At 36.7% G+C, this 21,069-nt stretch overlaps 1 protein-coding gene across 8 annotated transcripts in view; it reads right to left on the bottom strand.

Annotated features, from left to right (window-relative positions):
• The window catches only part of PRPF40A (pre-mRNA processing factor 40 homolog A), a 63,126-nt gene that overhangs the window by 35,502 nt on the left and 6,555 nt on the right, over positions 1 to 21,069 (bottom strand). For 7 of the 8 annotated variants that reach the window (XM_068968617.1, XM_068968618.1, XM_068968619.1 and 4 more), the window contains exons 3-5: positions 12,888 to 12,968; positions 11,657 to 11,687; positions 9,445 to 9,461 (exon numbers count right to left, since the gene is read on the bottom strand). In XM_068968617.1, coding sequence (XP_068824718.1) covers positions 9,445 to 9,461; positions 11,657 to 11,687; positions 12,888 to 12,968 — 129 coding nt within the window. The remainder of the gene's footprint in view (positions 1 to 9,444; positions 9,462 to 11,656; positions 11,688 to 12,887; positions 12,969 to 21,069) is intronic. The other variant, XM_068968625.1, reaches the window with a different exon arrangement.

Raw genomic sequence — 21,069 nt, 5'->3', positions numbered from 1 at the left:
CATATGACTCAGCAAGTCCACTCCTGGAAAAATAAAAACACTAAATTTGAAAAAATACACGCACTCAAATGTTCACAGTAGAATTATTTACAACTGCCAGGGCAAGGAAGGAAACTAAGGGGTCTATCAGCAGATGAATGGATAAAGAAAAGGTGGTAAACACAGTGCGTGCACAAACAATGGAATACTATTCAGAAAACCATTCAGGTATGACCCAAATCAAATCCCTTATGATTATACAGTGGAAGTGACAAATAGATTCAAGGGATTAGATCTGATAGAGTGCCTGAAGAACCATGGACTGAGGTTCGTGACACTGTACAACAGACAGGGATCAAGACCATCCCCAAGAAAAAGAAACGCAAAAAGGCAAAATGGTTGTCTGAGGCAGCCTTACAAACAGCTGAGAAAAGAAGAGAAGGTAAAGGAAAAGGAGAAAAAGAAAGATATACCCATCTGAATGCAGAGTTCCAAAGAACAGCACGGAGAGAAAGCTTTCCTCAGTGATCACTGCAAAGAAACAGAGGAAAACAATAGAATGGAAAAGACTAGAGATCTCTTCAACAAAATTAGATATACCAAGGGAACATTTCATGCAAGGATGGATACAATAAAGGACTGAAACGGTATGGAGCTAACAGAAGCAGAGATATTTTAAGAAAGGGGGCAAGAATACACAGAACTATACAAAAAAGATCTTCATGACCCAGATAGTCATGATGGTGTGATCACTCACCTAGAGCCAGACATCCTGGAATGTGCAGTCAAAGGGGCCTTAAGAAGCATCACTATGAACAAAGTTAGTGGAGGTGATGGAATTCTACTTGAGCTATTTCAAATCCTAAAAGATGATGCTGTGAAAAGTGCTGTACTCAATATGCCAGCAAATTTTGAAAACACAGTATTGGCCACAGGACTGGAAGAGGTCAGTGTTCATTTCAATCCCAAAGAAAGGCAATGCCAAACTACTGCACAATTGCACTTATCTCAAACGCTAGCCAAGTAATGCTCAAAATTCTCCAAGCCAGGCTTCAACAGTACGTGAAACATGAACTTCCAGATGTTCAAGCTGGTTTTAGAAAAGGCAGAGGAACAAGAGATCAAATTGCCAACATCTGCTGGATCATCGAAAAAGCAAGAAAATTCCAGAAAAAACATCTGCTGCTGCTGCTAAGTCGCTTCAGTCGTGTCCGACTCTGTGCGACCACAGAATGGCAGCCCACCAGGCTCTCCCGTCCCTGGGATTCTCCAGGCAAGAACACTGGACTGGGTTACCATTTCCTTCTCCAATGCATTAAAGTGAAAAGTAAAAGTGAAGTCGCTCAGTCATGTCTGACTCTTAGGGACCCCAAGGACTGTAGCCCACCAGGCTTCTCCATCCATGGGATTTTCCAGGCAAGAGTACTGGAGTGGGGTGCCATTGCCTTCTCTGACAAAAACATCTACTTCTGCTTTATTGATTACACCAAAGACTTTGACTCTGGAAAATTCTTCAAGAGATGGGAATACCAGAGCACCTTAGCTGCCTCCTGAGAAACCTGTATGCAAGTCAAGAAGCAACATTTAGAACAAGACATGGAACAACAGACTGGGGAAAGGAGCATGTCAAGGCTGTATACTGTCACTTGTTTACTTAGCTTATATGCAGGGTACATCATGTGAAATGCTGGGCTGGATGAAGCACAACCTGGAATCGAGACTGCCGGGAGAAACAGCAATAACCTCAGAAATGCAGATGATAGCACTCTTATGGCAGAAAGCAAAGAAGAACTGAAAAGCCTCCTGATGAAGGTCAAAGGAGAGAGCAAAAAAGCTGGCTTAAAACTCAACATTCACAAAACTTAAGATCATGGCATCCAGTCCCATCACTTCAATGGCAAATAGATGGGGAAACAGTGGAAACAAAGACTTATCTTTTGGGGCTCCAAAATTACTGTAGACGGTGACTGCAGCCATGAAATTAAAAGACTCTTGTTCCTTGGAAGAAAAGCTATGACAAACTTAGACAGCATATTAAAAAGCAAAGACATTACTTTGCCAACACAGGTCCGTCTAGTCAAAGCTATGTAGTATGATTTTTCCAGTAGTCATGTATGGATATGAGAGTTGGACTATAAAGAAAGCTGAGGGATGAAGAATTGATGCTTTTGAACTGTGGTGTTGGAGAAGACTCTTGAGAGTCCCTTGGACTGCAAGGAGAACCAACCAGTACATCCTAAAGGGAATCAGTCCTGAATATTCACTGGAAGGATTGATGCTGAAGCTGAAACTCAATGCTTTGGCCACCTGATGTGAAGAGGTGACTCATTTGAAAGATCCTGATGCTGAGAAAGACTGAAGGCGGGAGAAGAAGAGGACATCAGAGGATGAGATGACTAGATGGCATCACCGACTCAGTGGACTTGAGTTTGAGCAAGCTCTGGAAGTTGGAGACTTCCAGGACAGGGAAGTCTGGTGTGCTGCAGTTCATGGGGTCACAAAGAGTCAGATGCAACTGAGTGAACTGAACTAAAAGTAATTTTGAACTAGTTCTTCATGTTTTGGAATAGAAAGTGTGATTACACCAAACTAAAAAGTAAAAAGCTTCTGCACAGTAAAGAAAACAGCGAAAAAATAATCTTTGGAGTGGGAGAAAATGTTTGCACACCATATAACTAATACAGGGTTAATAGCCACAATACCTAAGAAACTCCTCCAAATAAATATCAAGAAATCGCAAATAATCCAATTAAAGAATGGGTGAAAAAAGCATACAAATGTCCATAAGGTACATTAGATACTCAACATTGCTAATCAGAGAAACACAAATCAAAACCATAATGAGACATCACCTCACATCTGTCAGGATAGCTGTTATCAAAAAACCAAGAAATAACAAATGCTGGCAAGCGTGCGCAGAAATTGGAAGCCCAGTATACCGTTGGTGGAAAGTAAGCTGTATATTCACAATGGAAAACAGTATGGAAGTTTCTTATAAAATTGCACTTAAGCATCATATATAGTAGCTAAGAAATGGAAATAATTTTAACTGCCCATGGATGAATTAATGGATAAAGAAGATATATATAAAATACACATACACACAGAACAAAACAATTAAGCCATAAAAATGAAATGAATGAAATCTTGCCACCTGCAACATGGATGGACCTTGAAGGCTACGTGAAATAAACCAGGGAGAGAAAGACAAGATTAATATAATCTCACTTACAAGCAGAATATAAAAAAACAAAAAACCCAAGCTTACAGAAACAGAGAACAGACTGATGGCTGCCGTAGAGAAGGGTGGCTTGGCGGGTGAGAGAAATGGGTGAAGAGGGTCAAAATGTACAGACTTTTAGCTATAAAACAAGGAAATCATGGGGGACAAAATGTACAGCATGGTGAGTATAGTTAGCAATACTGTATTATGTCTTTCAAAGTTGATTAGAGTAAGTCTTAAAATTCTACCTCACAAGAAAAAAAACAATGCTGATATGTTAACTAGATTTATTTATAGTAATCATTTTACAATGTATACAAGTACCATACTGAATCACTGCATTTACACCGGAAACTAATATTTTATGTCAATTATACTTAATGAAAACAAAAAAATTTCATAAGCTTTCCCCAGTATTTACATGTCTTAGGACATATCCCAGTGAGCACCTACTAGGGAGGGTAAACTGGAGTAAAGATGGAATGAAAGTGAAAGTCACTCATTCATGTCCGATTCTGTGCAACCCCATGGACTGTGCAGTCAATGGAATTCTCCAGGTCAGAATACTGGAATGGGTAGCCATTCCCTTCTCCAGGGGATCGTCCCAAACCAGAGATCAAACCCAGGTCTCACATTGCAGGCAAATTCTTTACCGGCTGAGCCACCAGGGAAGCCCAAAGATGAAGAACAAAGGGAAAAATTATGAGGGAGCCTGCATGGATCAACAATAATGACCACAGTCTGAAAACTACAAGTAACTCAAATTTGTGTACCAGAACTCTAAGAAGAATAAAAAAACAACAAGTTTTAAAATAAATACATTCTATTTTTGGATAAGAAAACTTAACTGAAAAACATGAAATGTTACTTCTCTTAAAATGGAAGAATTAAATTCAATTCCAGATGAAAACACAATTTTGCCTTTTAAGCATCTCTCTGTTTACATATTTACAGATTATTTTTGGCGGGAACAGGGAAATGTACATGCTAATATCTGAAAATAGCAAAGGAAATAATGAAAAGAGAAACCATGAACAACTTGTCTCATTAAATATGAAATCTACTCTAAGTTTCCTTGGTGGCTCAGTGGTACACAATCCATCTGCCAACGTAGGAGACCTCAGGTTCAATCCTAAGAGTCCCTGGAGATGGAAAGGGCAATCCAATTCAGTTTTTTTTTTTTTTTTTACTTACTTGTAATTGAAGGATGATTGCTTTACAGGATTGTGTTGGTGCCTGTCAACATTCCAGTATTCTTGCCTTGGAAAACCTATAGACAGAGGAGCCTAACAGACTACAGTCCAGGGGTCATCAGTCAGACATGAGTTGGGTGACTAAACAACAATAATCAGGAAAAGGTATAATACTGAATTAGAAACAGAGTGAAAAAGAAAACCCAGAAATAGATGTCAGAATATGTGAGAGTTTAATAGATGACAAAGAAAGCTATTTCAATCAAGTGAGAAAACTAAAGGTTTGACACACGATTCAAACAACCAAAATATTAATCTTGGTGGTTTCCTCATGGAAACAGAAACTTAAGGTAATTTTCTTTCTTCTTTTTAACTTTTGTCTGCTTCATTTTCCTCCCAGTGACCCCATATTATTTAAATAAGCAGGAAAAACAAGATGCTATCATTAGTCAAAACCAAAAAGACAGACATATAATGAAAAAATACCAAGTGGATATTTTATAACCATTCAACTTTTAAAGCTTTAAAAAAAAGATATAAGTTTAATATATTTAAATACAGTTCACAATTAAACATCTTTCCCCCCAGATTTACCATACCTGCAATTAATTCACAGCTTTCTGAATTTTCTCAACTATATGAGTATGACAACTACCTCTCAGGACTATTGTTTTGATTAAACGAGATCACACACATAAACTTCATAAAGCTTTAAGGGGAAAAAAAAAAAACCGGAAAATGCTTGGAGGCTAAAGAACAGAGCTATTATCAATAACCATAAAATAGCCATCTTTAAGTGAGGCCTCAGGCTTACATTATTTTTCTAAACACCATGAAGATGTATGAGAAAAGAGCATTCAGAACATTAGCAAAAAGAACTAGAATATTATTCTTAAAATTAAGTCCTAAGGGGGGGGGGGGGGAATGCTGTACAGCAATGTCATTCTCTCCTTTTCTAAGGAAAATCAAGCAACTTTTGTCTTTCTGATTCTGTGTTAAGGAAGATACAAGCAAAGAAGTATTTTAAACAACTAAATATTAGGAAAATCTACATCAAATTTACAGTAATAGACAAAAGTAGACAAATGTTTGTTTACAAAGGAGTACATTCTAATGTAATGCTTAATTAAAAATTATCAATTACTGTATACCTGTTTCCATTCTAATTGTGATGGGGAGAATTCAAATCCTGTAAAAACTGATTTATATTTGATTCCCGTATCTCTCATTACCCCTTCATGGGTTACAGCCTACCCATGGCGAAGGGGATTGGGTAACTCAATAAAGCTATGAGCCATGCCCTGCAGGGTTACCCAACACTGATAAGTCATAGTGAAGAGTTCTAACAAAATAAGGGACAGCAAATCACTCCAGTATTCTTGCCAGGAGAACCCCACAAATAGTATGAAAAGGTAAAATGATATGATACTGGAAGATGAGCCCCCTATGTCAGAAGGTGTCCAATATGCTACTGGAGAAGAGTGATAAATAGCTCTAGAAAGAATGAAGCAGCTGTGCCAAAGAGAAAAACAACCCTCAGTTGTAGATGTGTCTGGTGGTGAAAGTAAAGTCTGCTGTAAAAAAAATAATACTGCATAGGAAACAGGAATGTTAGGTCCATGGATCAAGGTAAATTGGAAGTGGTCAAACAGAAGACGGCCAAGAGTGAACACTGACATCTTATGAATCAGTGAACTAAAACTGAAGGCAATGGCTGAATTTAATTCAGATGACCACTGTATCTACTACTGTGGGCAAGAATCCCATAGAAGAAATGAAGTGGCCCTCATAGTCAACAAAAGAATCAAAATGCAGTATTTGGGTATAATCTTAATAACAACAGAATCAACTCCATTCATCTCCAAGGCAAATAATTCAACATCACAACATGTCTATGTGCCAACCACTAATACCGAAGAAGGTGAAGATGACTGGTTTAAGAACAGCTTCTAGAAATACTGTTAAAAAAAAAAAAGTCCTTTTCATCATAGGGGGTTGGAATGCAAAAGTAAAAAGTCAAGAGATACTCAGAATAACAGGCAAGTGTGGACTTGAAGTACAAAATGAAGCAGGGCAAAGGCTAACAAGAGTTTTGTCAAGAGAACACACTAGTCATAGCAAACATTTCAACAACCCAAAAAATAACTCTGTACATGAACATCACCAGATGGTCAATACCAAAACCAGAGTGATTATATTCTTTGTAGTCCAAGATGGAGAAGCTCTACACAGTCAGCAAAAACAAGACCTGGAGCTGACTATGGCTCTGAGCACGAGCTCCTTATTGCAAAATTCAGGCTTAAATGGAAGAAGGTAGGGAAAACCACTAGGCCATTCAGATATGACCTAAATAAAATTCCTTATGATTTTACAGGGAAGTGACAAATAGTTAACGGGTTAGATCTCGCAGACAGAATGCCTAAAGAACTATGGACAGAGGTGTTAACACTGTTTAGGAGGCAGTGATCAAAACCATCCCATGAAAAAGAAACCCAAGAAGGCAAAGTGGTTATCTGAGGAGGCTTTACAAATAGCTGAGAAAAGAAGAGAAGTAAAAGGGAAGGGAGAAAGGTGAAGGTGTACCAAACTGAGCACAGAGTTCCAGAGAACAGCAAAGAGGAATAAGGCGGCTTTCTTAGATGGGCACAATGAAGGACAGAAATGGTTAAGGACCTGACAGAAGCAGAAGAGATTAAAAGGAGGCAACAACACACAGAAAAACATGTCTTATTGACCCAGATAACTATGATGATTTAAAAAATCTAGATGATCTAGGTGGTTACTCATCTAGAGCCAGATATCCTGGAGTGTGAAATCAAGTAGGCTTTGAGACGCATTACTACAACAAAGCTAGTGGAAGTGACAGAATTCCAACTGAGTTACTTAAAATCCAAGTATTTACCGTGGCTCAGACAGTAAAATGTCTGTCTACAATGCGGGAATTGATCCCTGGCTAAGGAAGATCCCCTGGAGAAGGAAATGGCAACCCACTCTAATACTACTGCCTGGAAAATCCCATGGATGGAGGAACATGGTAGGCTACAGTCCATGGGGTCGCAAAGAGTCAGACACGATTGAGCGACTTCACTTCACCACTTCAGCAGTGACCACAGTTCTGGAAAAGGTCAATTTTCATTCCAATCCCAAAGAAAGGCAATACCAAAGAATATTCAGACCAATGAACAACTGCACTCATTTCACATGCCCATAAGGTAATGCTTAAACCCCTTTAAGCTAAGCATCAGCAGTACATGAACCAAGAATCTCCAGACGTACAAGCTGGGTTTAAACAAGGCAGAGGAACCAGAGATCAAATTGCCAAGGTTTGCTAGTCATGGAGAAAGCAAAGAAATTTTAGAAAAATATCTACTTCTGCTTCCATGTGCTGCTTGTGCTAATTTGCTTCAGTTGTATCCGATTCTTTGTGACCCCACGGATCATCAGGCTCCTCTGTCTGTGAGATTCTCCAGGCAAGCATACTGGAGTGGGTTGCCATTTCCTTCTCCAACTTCTGCTTCATTGATTTAGACTGTGGGGACCACAACAAACTGTGGAAAATTCTTAAAAGAGATGAGAATAGAGACCACCTTACCTGTCTCCTGAGAACCTGTATGTAGGTCAAGAAGCAACAATTAGACATGGAACAATGGACTGATTCCAAATTGGGAAGGAGTACAACAAGGCTGTATATTGTCACTCTGCTTATTTACCTTATATCCAGAGTACATCATGCAAAATGCTGGACTGGATGAATCTCAAGCTAGAATCAAAATTGCTGGGAGTAATACCAACAACCTCACATACACAGATGATTCCACTCTTAATGGCAGAGTGTGAAGAGGAACTAAAGAGCCTCTGATGAAAGTGAAAGAGGAGAGCGAAAAGGCTGGCTTAAAACAACATTCAAAAAACTAAGATCATGGCATCTGGTTCTATCACTTCATGGCCAACAGATAGGGAAAAAGTGGAAACAGTGACAGATTTTACCTTCTTGGGCTTCAAAATCACTGCAGATGGTGACTGCAGCCATGAAATTAAGACAGTTGGTTCCTTGGAAGGAAAGCTATGACAAACCCAGTCAGTGTATTAAAAAGCAGACATCACTTTGCCAACAAAAGTCCGTAAGAGTCAAAGCTATGGTGTTTCCAGTAGTCATGTACAGATGTTAGACGTGGATCATGAAAAAGGCTGAGCCTGAAGAATTGATGCTTTCAAATTGTGGTGCTGGAGAAGGGTCTTGAGAATCCCTTAGACTGCAAGGAGTTCTAGCTAGTCACTTCTAAAGGAAATCGATCCTTAATATTCATGGGAAGGAGTGATACTGAAGCTTAAGCTCCAATACTTTGTCTACCTGATGCAAACAGCCAACTGACTGGAAAGGACCCTGATGCCAGGAAAGATTGAGGACAAAAGCAGAAGGAGACAGAAGAGGATGAGATGGTCAGATAGTGTCACTGATTCAGTGGAGAGCAATTTGAGTAAACTCTGAGAGATAGTGGAGGATAGCAGACCCTGACGAGCTGCAGTCCATGGGATTGCAAAGAGCTGAACACAATTTAGTGACTGAACAACAATCTCTCATTAAGTCCCAGGAAAATTGTTTTAAAATAAATCAAACAATTTTTCAACCTTTGCCACAGAAAAGAAAGTAAAAGGGTTCAAGTGAGTAGATGATCTCTAAAACAGAATAAGGATCAGTCTTCCCTGGAGGTCCAGTGGTGAAGAATCTGCCTGCCAGTGCAGGGAACAGAGCTTTGATCCCTGGTCAGGGAAAATTCCACACACCTTGAGCAACTAAGCTGGTGCATCTCAACTACTGAGTCAGTGCTATTCCACCCATGCTTTGTAACAAGAGAAGCCACCACAACAAGAAGCCCATGGACCACAACTATAGTCCTCACACGCCGCAAGTAGAAAAAGCACATGCACAACAAAGACGACTCAGCACAGCCAAAAGTAAATAATAAGTAACATTTAAAATACAAAGAAATAAGAATCAGTGTAGCAGGTAAACAATTATAGAAATAAATATATTCCAAAGGTACTTACTGCGCCAGAAGTTGTACCTAAAAAAAAATTGGGGGAAGAGTATTACAGTGTGATAAATCATGCTGTCCTTGAGTTAACAAGTTTTAAAATATTTATTCATACTACTTTTTCTCCTCATGCCATCACATTAAGTATCCTAAGACTGTCCCATATGACTTCTGTGCTTGCTCTCTTTCCCACAAAAATAAAACATCTACAGTGCAACGCACTTTCAGAATTAAGTTGGCATTTTGAACTTTCAATCTACAAACTCACTTGATAGCAGTTAGAGAAGCTAACAGTTTGCCTTTTGTTTCTCCTCTTCCTGTTATTATAGCTGTCCAATCTTAACTAATTTCTGTTTCTCTGCTATACTGCTGGTAGTAATGAATGTGTACAGTAATGAATGTTTCAGGCCCCTGATTCTATTCTTTAAAGTGAAAGCCACTCAGTCGTGTCTGATTCTTTGTGACTCCATGGACTCCTCTGTCCATGGAATTCTCCAGGCCAGAATACTGGAGTGCGCAGCTGTTTCCTTCTCCAGGGTATCTTCCCAACCCAGGGATCAAACCCAGGTCTCCTGCATTGCAGGCAGATTCTTTACCGCCTGAGCCACCAGGGAAGCCCTCTATGCTTTAGGTTTATGACAATTTCAATTATCTAGGTTCCAAAACATATGCTGTATAATACAGTATCCTTTGGCCATCACATAGCCCTGTTTAAATTAGATTAAGTGAAAATTTAATGTTCAGTTCCTCCTGTGCACTAGCCACATTTCAATACTCAATAATTACATGTGGCTATATACGACACTACAGACTACAGAACAATTCCTTCCTTTCAGAAAGTTCTATCAGATGGTACTATCTTAAATTACTACCAAAGCCCCATTAAGACATAAAAGGAAATCCACATTAGTTACAAAGTTCATACAAATAATCTTTAACTTTAGAAACAAGTAGCTTAAAATTTATGTAAAAAAACAAACAATGACTGTAAAAAGAAAACAAAACTAAGTACATAGATACTAACAGCAATCAAAAGCAGCTAGTATGAAAATATCAGGAAGAGAGCCAGAGCATTTAAAAACTAAAAAGAAAATGTTAAGGTAATTGTTCAGGATTATTTAGGGTAATAGTAACCAGCTCAAGATATCTAAATAGACCTAGAATACTATTTTAAAGTATATCAGAATATTGTTATAGCTTAAATGATGAAATCCATGAAACATCTTAAAAACATCAACTACGGCCCATATAAACCCTCATACTGCATTTTAAACATGTTTCAACTGATAATGTTTAAAAGAAAAAATGTTTTGGCAGAATCATGGGACAAAGTACACCATCTAGAATACATGGAACATTACTTGTGTATAACTGAAGCATTATTATTATACATTAAAATCATACTAGCTATATTTATAACACTCATAGGTAACCTGCTGGAAAAAAATATGCATTATCAGAGGACTTACAAACTACACAGACCAAGCAGGTACCTAAAAAATGACTGAAGTAGTCCAGAAGGCTGAGAGTGCATGCTTGATATCTGAAGTATAGAGCCCCTATTCCATTCCACAGGGTTTGTTGAATACAAATACGGACTCAACCAGAATTTTTTATTCAAATATTCTTTGAGCACTGTAAATATTAAAAGTACAGATCATCCAACTTTAAAATAAATTCAATCTTTGTGTAAAATGATAAATTCAACTTTATATAAGCCTACAGATTTTAATGTTAGCAACTAATTAGTACTTTGGCCACCTCACGCGAAGAGTTGACTTACTGGAAAAGACTCTGATGCTGGGAAGGGTTAGGGGCAAGAGGAAAGGGGGACGACAGAAGATGAGATGGCTGGATGGCATCACCAACTCAATGGATGTTAGTCTGAGTGAACTCCGGGAGTTGGTGATGGACAGGGAGGCCTGGTGTGATGCGATTCATGGGGTCGCAAAGTCGGACACGACTGAACAACTGAACTGAACTAAATTATAAAATGTAAAAACATTGTATGCGCCAAAGTATATCCTATAGACCAAATCTGGTCCCGGAACTCCACACCTAAAATTATGACAATTTCTTACGGATTTAATTATGAACACTATATATAAAAAAAAAATATTGGGAGCTGATTATAATGCCCAGGAGACACTGTTTTATTCCTCATTCGAGGATGGTTGTGACTGTCTATATTAAGTCTAGTGTATCACCATAAGTGGTATACATACCTGCTGCTACATCCATATTATTTACTCCTGGCTGTAAGAAGAAAAAATGAAATTAGTAACATTTACTTTGCACAAGCTATATTTTATATACAATCCTCATAAAGCATAGTCAATCAACCCCTTCTCTGTACTAATTCTCTAGTCACCGACTCAAAAATTGTGGTTAAGTTTTAGTGATCTTGGTTCCCTAAGCTTGCTATAAATTGTTAAATTGTTATAATTGTTTTATATAAAAGATCCACAATTCTAAGATTCAAAAAGCTGAAAACCTTTTAAGTTTGTCATCAAAACTCATCACAGTGGCCAAAGCTATCCTGAGTAATAGGAATTCTTTAGTCTTATTTATCCCACATCAGAATAAACATCTCTATGTTCTGATTTAGAAATATGTGTTAGAAATTAAAGGGCACTGGCCAAGACCCCGTGGGTATATTATACATAATTATTACATACTATATGCAGTGTACTACTTTATAATATTAAAAACAAACTTTGAAATGTATCTGCCCCTAGGGGTTTTGGAGAAGTAACTGCAAACTTACCATCCCAGTGGAGTATGCCACATCTGTTCATTAAAACTAACCAATAAATAAGTCACACTAATTTTAATATCATAATGATTTCTATATTGCTATACTATCTAATACTGTCTAATAGGGTGGTAAGATTATTCAAAAATTTTCTAAGTAATGTGCCATAGCTGAAGTCTCATGAATTGTGGATTTCAAATGAAATCTGATTTCTAAATTTAGGATCCAGTATTAAATCACATCACGTCAACTTTTAATCAGCACTCAGTAAAGAATATGTCTACTGTTTAAGATTAGAATGCTACTACAGCAATTAAATCGGAGAAGGCGATGGCACTCGACTCCAGTGTTCTTGCCTGGAAAATCCCATGGACAGAGGAGCCTGATGGGCTACCATCTACGGGGTTGCACAGAGTTGGACACGACTGAAGCGACTGAGCAGCAGCAGCAGAGCAATTAAATGCTTCTAGCTAACAAATTACGCTTTTCAGAATTCTAGATTTGCTTAACGTAGAATAACTAAGGATGTATATCTATTATAAACATACGAAAAATGTAAATGCCTGGAATCTAAAAACTTACTTCCTATCTTATAGTACTCGGGAGGCGCTTAAATGACTAATATGAATGTCTACAAAATATATATGCTATTTCAAAAAGAAATCAAAACATCACACAAAAAGTTATTTTCACAAGATTACCGGTAAGGCAGGCTGCATGGAAGCCTGAGACATATGAGACATCATCATTCCAGGCATTACTGAAGACATCATTCCAGGCATCTAGAACAAAAGTAAAAAAAGATTACTATATAAGTCCAAAGCACCTAGTAAGATTTTAAGAATCTATATGGTTATTAAAGCAACTGTGTACAATTTAAGATTAAAACCCAAGGAATACTATACTATATGAATAGCATGCTTAGTAAGTGCTTGTTGAATGAATGAAGTTATTTTATTAACGATCTATTTATGTGTGTGTCATAATTACTTTAACAAATACATTTAAAAGTTTAGATTATGTGTTATTTGTAACCTAAAATTTAAGAATATTAATTTCCTTTTAACTCAAAACCAACGTTTTTCACCTTTCTTTAGAGCAAGGCAAAATTGTTTTTCAGTGTTTCACACCTTTGTTTTTTAATATCTGTATTAAGTAATTTTCATATTCATCTGGTCTTTTTAAAATCGTTAAGTCAAAGGTGCTTGTAACTCACTGACTTTAAACAAATACATAAGTAATAGACTTTCCAAACTCAAATCTATAAAGAAAAACTTAAAGCACATATACACACGCATATCTGAAGAAAGAAAGTATTAGCTTGGTGGCTTAATCTCATCTACCAATGACTGTCAACCAAACCTATGAACGAATCTTCACTACTATGAATAAAAGTCACAAAAATTGACACAAATTTCCAAAGGATTTGTCACATATTTAGTACAATCTCACATCATAATTCTAATATGAACAAATGTAAGGAAAACATGAAGAGAGATAAAATTATATAAAACAATCAATCACAGATACTGGAACAAGGTAACCAGTTATTCAGCAGTTTCAAATTAAATGAACAATCTAAAAAATAGGAACAACAAAAAAGAAGAATATTGGTCAACAGGAACATATAAAGCCTACTGAAAGTAGAGGAGAACACTCAAACACTGATGTTTATTACTTGTGAAAGTCAGTCAACTAATGATGCAAAACCAGGCTTAAGTATCACTAAAATGAAGTTGCATGATATTTATGGATGAAAAAAATTAACAAAAAAAGTCTTTTTAGTCCTCAAAACATTTATTGTTTAAACATCACTAAACAAGAACTTGACAGAAAACATGTGACTAAAATAATGTTTTCTTTTTTTAAAGTACAGAATTTGAAAACAAATTACTGACGAGCCTCTACAACCCCATGACTAACAGAACTAGGTTTTATCTCCTCCTTCCTTCAACAGATATACCCTCACAATTAATTCTTCTTTAGGCTAACAGCAAAGTATGTTTGAATTCTAAAAGAACTAAGTAACATATTGTGAGGGGAAGCATAGCGGGCAACAGAGAGAAATGGCCTGCTATTAAAATGGTCTGTGTATAAAATCAAAAGCTAGTAACACATCCCCAAACTAGGATTCTAAGCCAAACAGAGAAACTGAAGAAACTGAAGTTTAAAAACTTAAGAGAAAAATGAATCAGTCTTTTCTCATAAGAATTAAAGACACTGAAGGGAAAAGATAAATTGGGAATATGAGACTAACAGATGCACACTACCATATATAAAATGAACAGCAAGGACTTACTGTACTGTCCAGAGAACTATATTCAACATCTTGTAATAAACTATAATGAAAAATAAAAAAAAAAGAATATACATATATACGTATCACCAAATCACTGCACTGTACATCTGCAACTAATACAGTATTATAAATCAACTAGACTTCAATTAAAAGAAAAATAAATTCCAACTAAGCAAATATCAAAATTGTAGCTACCAAGACTTTTGTGGCAACATGTAAAATGCTTATGACTCCATGTTAAGAGGAAAAACTCATAATCAAAACAGTACATAAACTATGATTAAAATTTTGAAACACAGATGTACATACCATAAAATCTGGAATAAAATTTACCAGAAATGATAATATGGGTTATTTATTTTTCATTCTACTTTTCAAACCTTCTGGAATGATGTCTTTAAAACTAAACAACCAAACTGAAAGAATTCTGTCCTAATTTTACTTCTTAAAAAAAGGATTAAAGACATTTTAAAAGTAAAATCTCCATCATGCAATAAGAGTATTTCCACATGACAGCAGTATAAACGACTGTACAAATAAATTTAATTGCAAACTGAAATACTCTACTTCATTAAGACATCGTGATCAAGGCCCATCTTAAAACAAAGCACAACAGGACTTACATATAACAAAAGTTTTACTAGACCAGGTCAATGAGATAGCAAGCAATATCTGAAGAGAATTTGACAGAGTTCTTTCAATTGTTATTCTTCCTACACTTCAGATTTTAAAACGTCTCAAAAATTTGTCTTTATACGTTAGTATTAGTGCTACTGGTTACATGATGAAATTTAATGTCAAATAAAAAGTTAAATTCTCCCTCTGAATCTCTGTACATTTTGAAGGGTAGCAACCAGTTGAAGCTTGTTCATCCTAACAAACACTGGTAAGATTCTTAAATTATGTACAACTGAGTATCAGGCAAGAACACTGGACTGGGCTGCCATTTCCTTCTCTAGGTAATCTTCCCCAACTCTGGCATCCAACTTGCATCTCTCCTGCATTGGGGGCAGGTGGGTTCTTTATCACTAGAACCACCTGGGAAGCCCTCTAAAAGTAAACAGATCATTAATTTAATTCTAAAGCTAAACTGTGATGTTATTAACATGAAACCAAGGGACAAAAACATAAATACACAAAGTATTGTTTCTCATGAAAAACTATTACAAGAATCTGATAAAATTAAGAGCTCCTCCAGAGACTTGCACATCATAGAAAAGCTTGTTTCTCAAAGTCTGAAAAATCTATTTTGTGGAACTGCTATGATTTCCACTTTGCATTAATTCTAGGATACACCTAATATGGAGATGCATGTGTCAGCCTGACTGACTGAAGCTGAATTCTTTTGGAGGATTTGTGTTGACTGATGCCAGTCACTTGGCAGCATCATCAATCTGAGATTATTAAATTTTTCTAAGTTACTTGTTTTAACACCACAATGGAATCTAGGCTGCAAGCTTATGACAGAACTGGCTTGTGGTTTAAATCCTTAGAAGTGACTTTTTTGCCTTCCCCTTTGCCCAATTAGCAAAGTCGAGACATCTGAGTTGCTTTCCTGTCCCTTTTTACATGGCAGATTACCTCTTGCTTCACAGGCAGGGAACAGCCCTTTGGCATCTCAACTTTACCCACAGACTTCTCATTTAAGTTTGTTTTTTCTCACTCAGGGCATGTAATATTCTCTTGGCCAAAGAGTTTAGATTTTTCCAAAAATCCGAACAAACTCTTTGGCCAACACAATATAATGGAATTTCTCATCAATATTGAGATCTTAAGCTCAACGAAGACAGGATGTTCATTAAAAATGGTTAAAGGGAACAATTCTTGCACAGTTGCTACAATAATGCCACAACAAATTCCATAAGCCAGATCCTCTTAAAGCTTCAAACTGGTAGCTTACACTAAGCTTGCTGAAAAGCACACTATAAAATTACAAATGACTCTGTAGAGCTTCACAAATTTCTACTTAAGCTACTTTAGCAAATATATTAAGTGCTATAATTAAGAATTTTTAGTTGTTAGGAGACAAAGGAAGAATGAGAAGGGTGAAAGGCATACGTGAGATATAAACTAAATTGCCTAAAATATTAAGCATCTAAATATAATGGACACTTTGGCACCTTTAAAAAAATAACTCATACACAACTTGATATGCCTTTTCAAAGTAGGCAATGATTTGTGTGATATGTTTCTATTTTTTTAATGATAAAAGTTAAATCAAGAAAATCTCTTGAAAATTCTCAGAAGAATCATCCATTTGCAGAAAATTAAAAAATGAGTAATAACTAGGAAGCACCACACAATCCACTCAGTCATTCTTAGCATCCTAATTTAGAAAATTTCTCATGTTAGACAAAAACAAGCATGATTCATTGATCACTCTATTTTAATTTTTAAAAAAATTTCAGTAATAAAAGCAATCCTGTTAATGCTATAGCAAATTAGTTACACAAAACGTAAATTAGCCCAATTTTATTATGATATGAAAACAAAAGTGCACATCTTCATGTTGGCACCTCAAATTTTCTTTTCTTCATAATTATTTCCTGAAGTTTCTCCTGTTGGAAAGAAATCACACAACCTAACTTACTTTTTGTCTAAATATTAACTTTTTAATTTGGTTGACTTTTAAAAAACCACTCTTGCTCCCCCTGTAGCTGGAAACTGATTAGATAGTTTGAGTCTCGCCTTTATACTTGGTTCCTTTTAAATGTGCTTAAGTTAATTCCACAATACACTCTACAGAGCCTAGTAAGTATAGTATTTAAAGACAACTATTTCCTATACCACTAACTTACCTTATATACAAATATATGAATGCAAATTAAGTTTTGAATAAATGTGAAAACTACATCTTTGAATGTAACTAAATGTTCATTCAATTGGAAATAAACAGAAATACCTGTTTAAAGCATATTCTTAACAACCCCAAATAAGTGGCTGTATTCTGGGACAATCATTTACTTCCTCTTCATCTACAGTTATACATAAACTCCAGACATCTGTCACTTTCTGATATAACATTTAAACAAAAAAACTGACAATATTTGCAAAACCGCTTCCACATGGAGTAAAATCTTCCATTTAATAAGTCAACTTCCAGTAGTCATTATTAGTTTGCTAAATTCTTTCAACCTGGAGACTTTAGAATCACTAAAGTAAAACGCTATTCCTTCAAATTCTAAGGTGTAATGTAATGGCATAATCTCAAACAGCAAGACAAGGAAGAAGCCTAGTACAACTATTAAGTATACTCTGGAATCAGACTGCCAGAATTCCTACCCCAGTTGTGTAACCCTGGGCAACTTTCCTTAACCCTCAATTTCCTCACCCACAATACGAGGAAAAACAGTACTCATCTGATAGGACTGTTGTAGAATGAAAGAGGAATAACACATGAATACACGTAGGCACTTAAAGCAGCACTCAATAAATAAAAGCTGTTTCATTACAACTGCTCTCCAACTCATATAAACTATCCCTCATGTTGCCCCTTCTTTATTCCCTAGCTATCTATTAGATAGGAACTTCAGTTCTTTAAAGACATCTAATAAATACTGTAAAACCATCACTTTCAGTAGAAATCAAAACAAGTAACAAGAAGTCAATCCTAGATTAAGGAACACATTTAGTGCTGGCTCCTCAGTGTCACTTTACAAGTCATCCAACTCTCTAGGCCTTATTATTCCTCTCTAAAATTGGACATTCATCTAGCCAATCCACTTTTTAGTCTGGTTGGATCAAATTCCATAGGGCATACGAAATCAGTTATATACAAACATAGTGATAAAAATCATGATTTTAACACAGATTAGGTATCAGTTCTACTCCCTGAAACCTTACAAAACTATACGAAAAAAGGGCAAGTAAGGAGTTTAAAATATTTAGTTCACTGTCTCTGGTTAAACCCCAAACTTCTTAAATGAAGGTATGGAAAATATACATGACACAAAAACTTAGAAAGGACCTGAATAAAAATGAACTTTTAATTTTTAAAAAGCTCTAAACATACTGGGGACACACACAAATTGTGGTGTTTCATGTCGCATACAATTAAAAGATTTTATAAAATTACTCTAGAAAGTCAACGGATTCAAGTCTTCTAGGACACAAGCAAAGAGGGGCATAAGACTATTTACTACCCCAAATGCTTTAAACTAGATTTAATATTGTATCTAGCTAAATCATTAGATATTTGTCTACATGAAACTTAATTACACAGATATAGCAGAGACTCAAAACACTTGTAGTAGACAACTTTATGATTAGTTCTTACAACTGCAAAAGAAAGAGTTTAATTGTCTATTTTATTTAACAAAAATGATAAAAATATGCAATAATCTTAAAACTACTAAAAAAATCATCTTTCTGAGAATTAACAACTTTCTTGATACCTGAGGACCAAATAAAGTATACCAAGCCCATGTTTTCAAACATAAACTTAATGCTCATTCGTTAATTAAAATTTAGAAAGACTCAGCCCAAACAGATTAAGAGCTAATTATGAAAATTGTTTTAAAAATAAATCTAAGATAAATGAGATGAAAATTTTGTTAAAAAAAAAAAAAGCCTAAGACAAAGCAAACTACATTTCAGCTCAGTTCTCACTTGCTGGCATGTTTAGTCCTTTAAGAGATTGGGCAAACAGCAACTCTCAGATTTGGAGAATATTCAGATTTCCACTTTAAGTGCAGTGGATTATTAATTAAGAAAGAAGCAGATTTTCTTTCAAGCCCGACATGCAAAGTATCACATATTTAGTGACCACTAACTACAATGAACCTTTTTTAATAAGTAGAAGAAACATGATTACCTGACTAGGGAGAAAAAGGCAAATACAAAAGTCATCTTCACTAAATATCCAAGTATCTACAAATCTACAACTATCATGACAATCCATTCAACAGTTGAAAGATGAGAAAACCCAGTTTGGCCAGGCATCTCAGTAATTCCTTAAGTTCCCTGAGTGCAGGGTACACATACAGCATTCGTCTTTGTACTGATGCATAGTCAAGAAGAGGCTTAACGTCTACTGACTAAAATGGACAGTGTCTACTGGCTAAACTGACAATGGAAACATGAAGGTATGGAAATATGAAATAAGAATGCAAGACCAACAACAATTTTATGATACATTGTATATCCACAGATTCCTACTTATAAACCTTTACAACTTAGGCCAATTATTTCTACAAAAACTCTAGTACACTAGTACATAGCTGTGTGTACATATATAGGTGCCAAATCTGTAAAATCTACTGATTTACTACTTCATAATGACCAGAAGTAATGCCATCAAAATTTCTAATAAATCCAATTAAAAATCAACAAGTTAGCCTGTTCTTTCCTTTCTCCTTTATTTTGGATCGTGCCTTGTAGTATGCAGGCTCTCAGTTTCTCCACCAGGGGTGAAACCTGTGCCCCTACCCCTGCAGTGGAAGCACACACTTAACTACTGGACCACCAGGGAAGTCCTTTTATTCACTTTCCTTTTTGATCCCACCATTAATGAATACATTTGTTGCACTTTACAAGCTGTTACATTTATGTGTGTTCAGTCAGTTCAGTCCAGTCCAGTCGCTCAGCTGTGTCCAACTCTTTCAGTCCAGTTCAGTTCAGTCGCTCAGTCGTATCCGACTCTTTGCGACCCCATGAATCGCAGCACACCAGGCCTCCCCGTCCATCACCATCTCCCGGAGTTCACTCAGACTCACGTCCATCGAGCCCGTGATGCCATCCAGCCATCTCGTCCTGTCGTCCCCTTCTCTTCCTGCCCCCAATCCCTCCCAGCATCAGAGTTCCTTCCAATGAGTCAACTCTAAGCATGAGATGGCCAAAGTACTGGAGTTTCAGCTTCAGCATCATTCCCTCTAAAGAAATCCCAGGGCTGATCTTCTTCAGAATGGACTGGCTGGATCTCCTTGCAGTCCAAGGGACTCTCAAGAGTCTTCTCCAACACCACACTTCAAAACCATCAATTCTTCAGCATCAGCCTTCTTCACAGTCCAACTCCCACATCCATACATTACCACTGGAAAAACCATAGCCTTGACTAGATGGACCTTTGCTGGCAAAGTAATGTCTCTGCTTTTCAATATGTTATCTAGGTTGGTCATAACTTTCCTTCCAAGGAATAAGCGTCTTTTAATTTCATGGCTGCAGTTACCATCTGCAGTGATTTTGGAGCCCTCAAAAAATAAAGTCTGACACTGTTTCCACTGTTTCCCCATCTATTTCCCATGAAGTGATGGGACCAGATGCCATGATCTTTGTTTTCTGAATGTTGAGCTTTAAGCCAACTTTTTCACTCTCCTCTTTCACTTTCATCAAGATGCTTTTTAGTTCCTCTTCACTTTCTGCCATCCAGCCATCTCATCCTGTCATCCCCTTCTCCTCCTTCCCCCAATCCCTCCCAGCATCAGTCTTTTCCAATGATTCAACTCTTTGCGTGAGGTGGCCGAAGTGTGTTAATATTTACTAATTTCAATGTTGCCCTGGGCTTCCTTGGGAGCTCAGAGGGTAAACAGTCTACCTGCAATGCAGAAGACCTGGGTTCAATCCCTGGGTTGGGAAGATCCCCTGGA

The sequence above is a fragment of the Capricornis sumatraensis genome, chromosome 3 (genome assembly GCF_032405125.1).
Source record: "Capricornis sumatraensis isolate serow.1 chromosome 3, serow.2, whole genome shotgun sequence".
NCBI classification, from domain to species: domain Eukaryota; kingdom Metazoa; phylum Chordata; class Mammalia; order Artiodactyla; family Bovidae; genus Capricornis; species Capricornis sumatraensis.
This window is presented reverse-complemented; position numbering and strand designations above follow the sequence as displayed.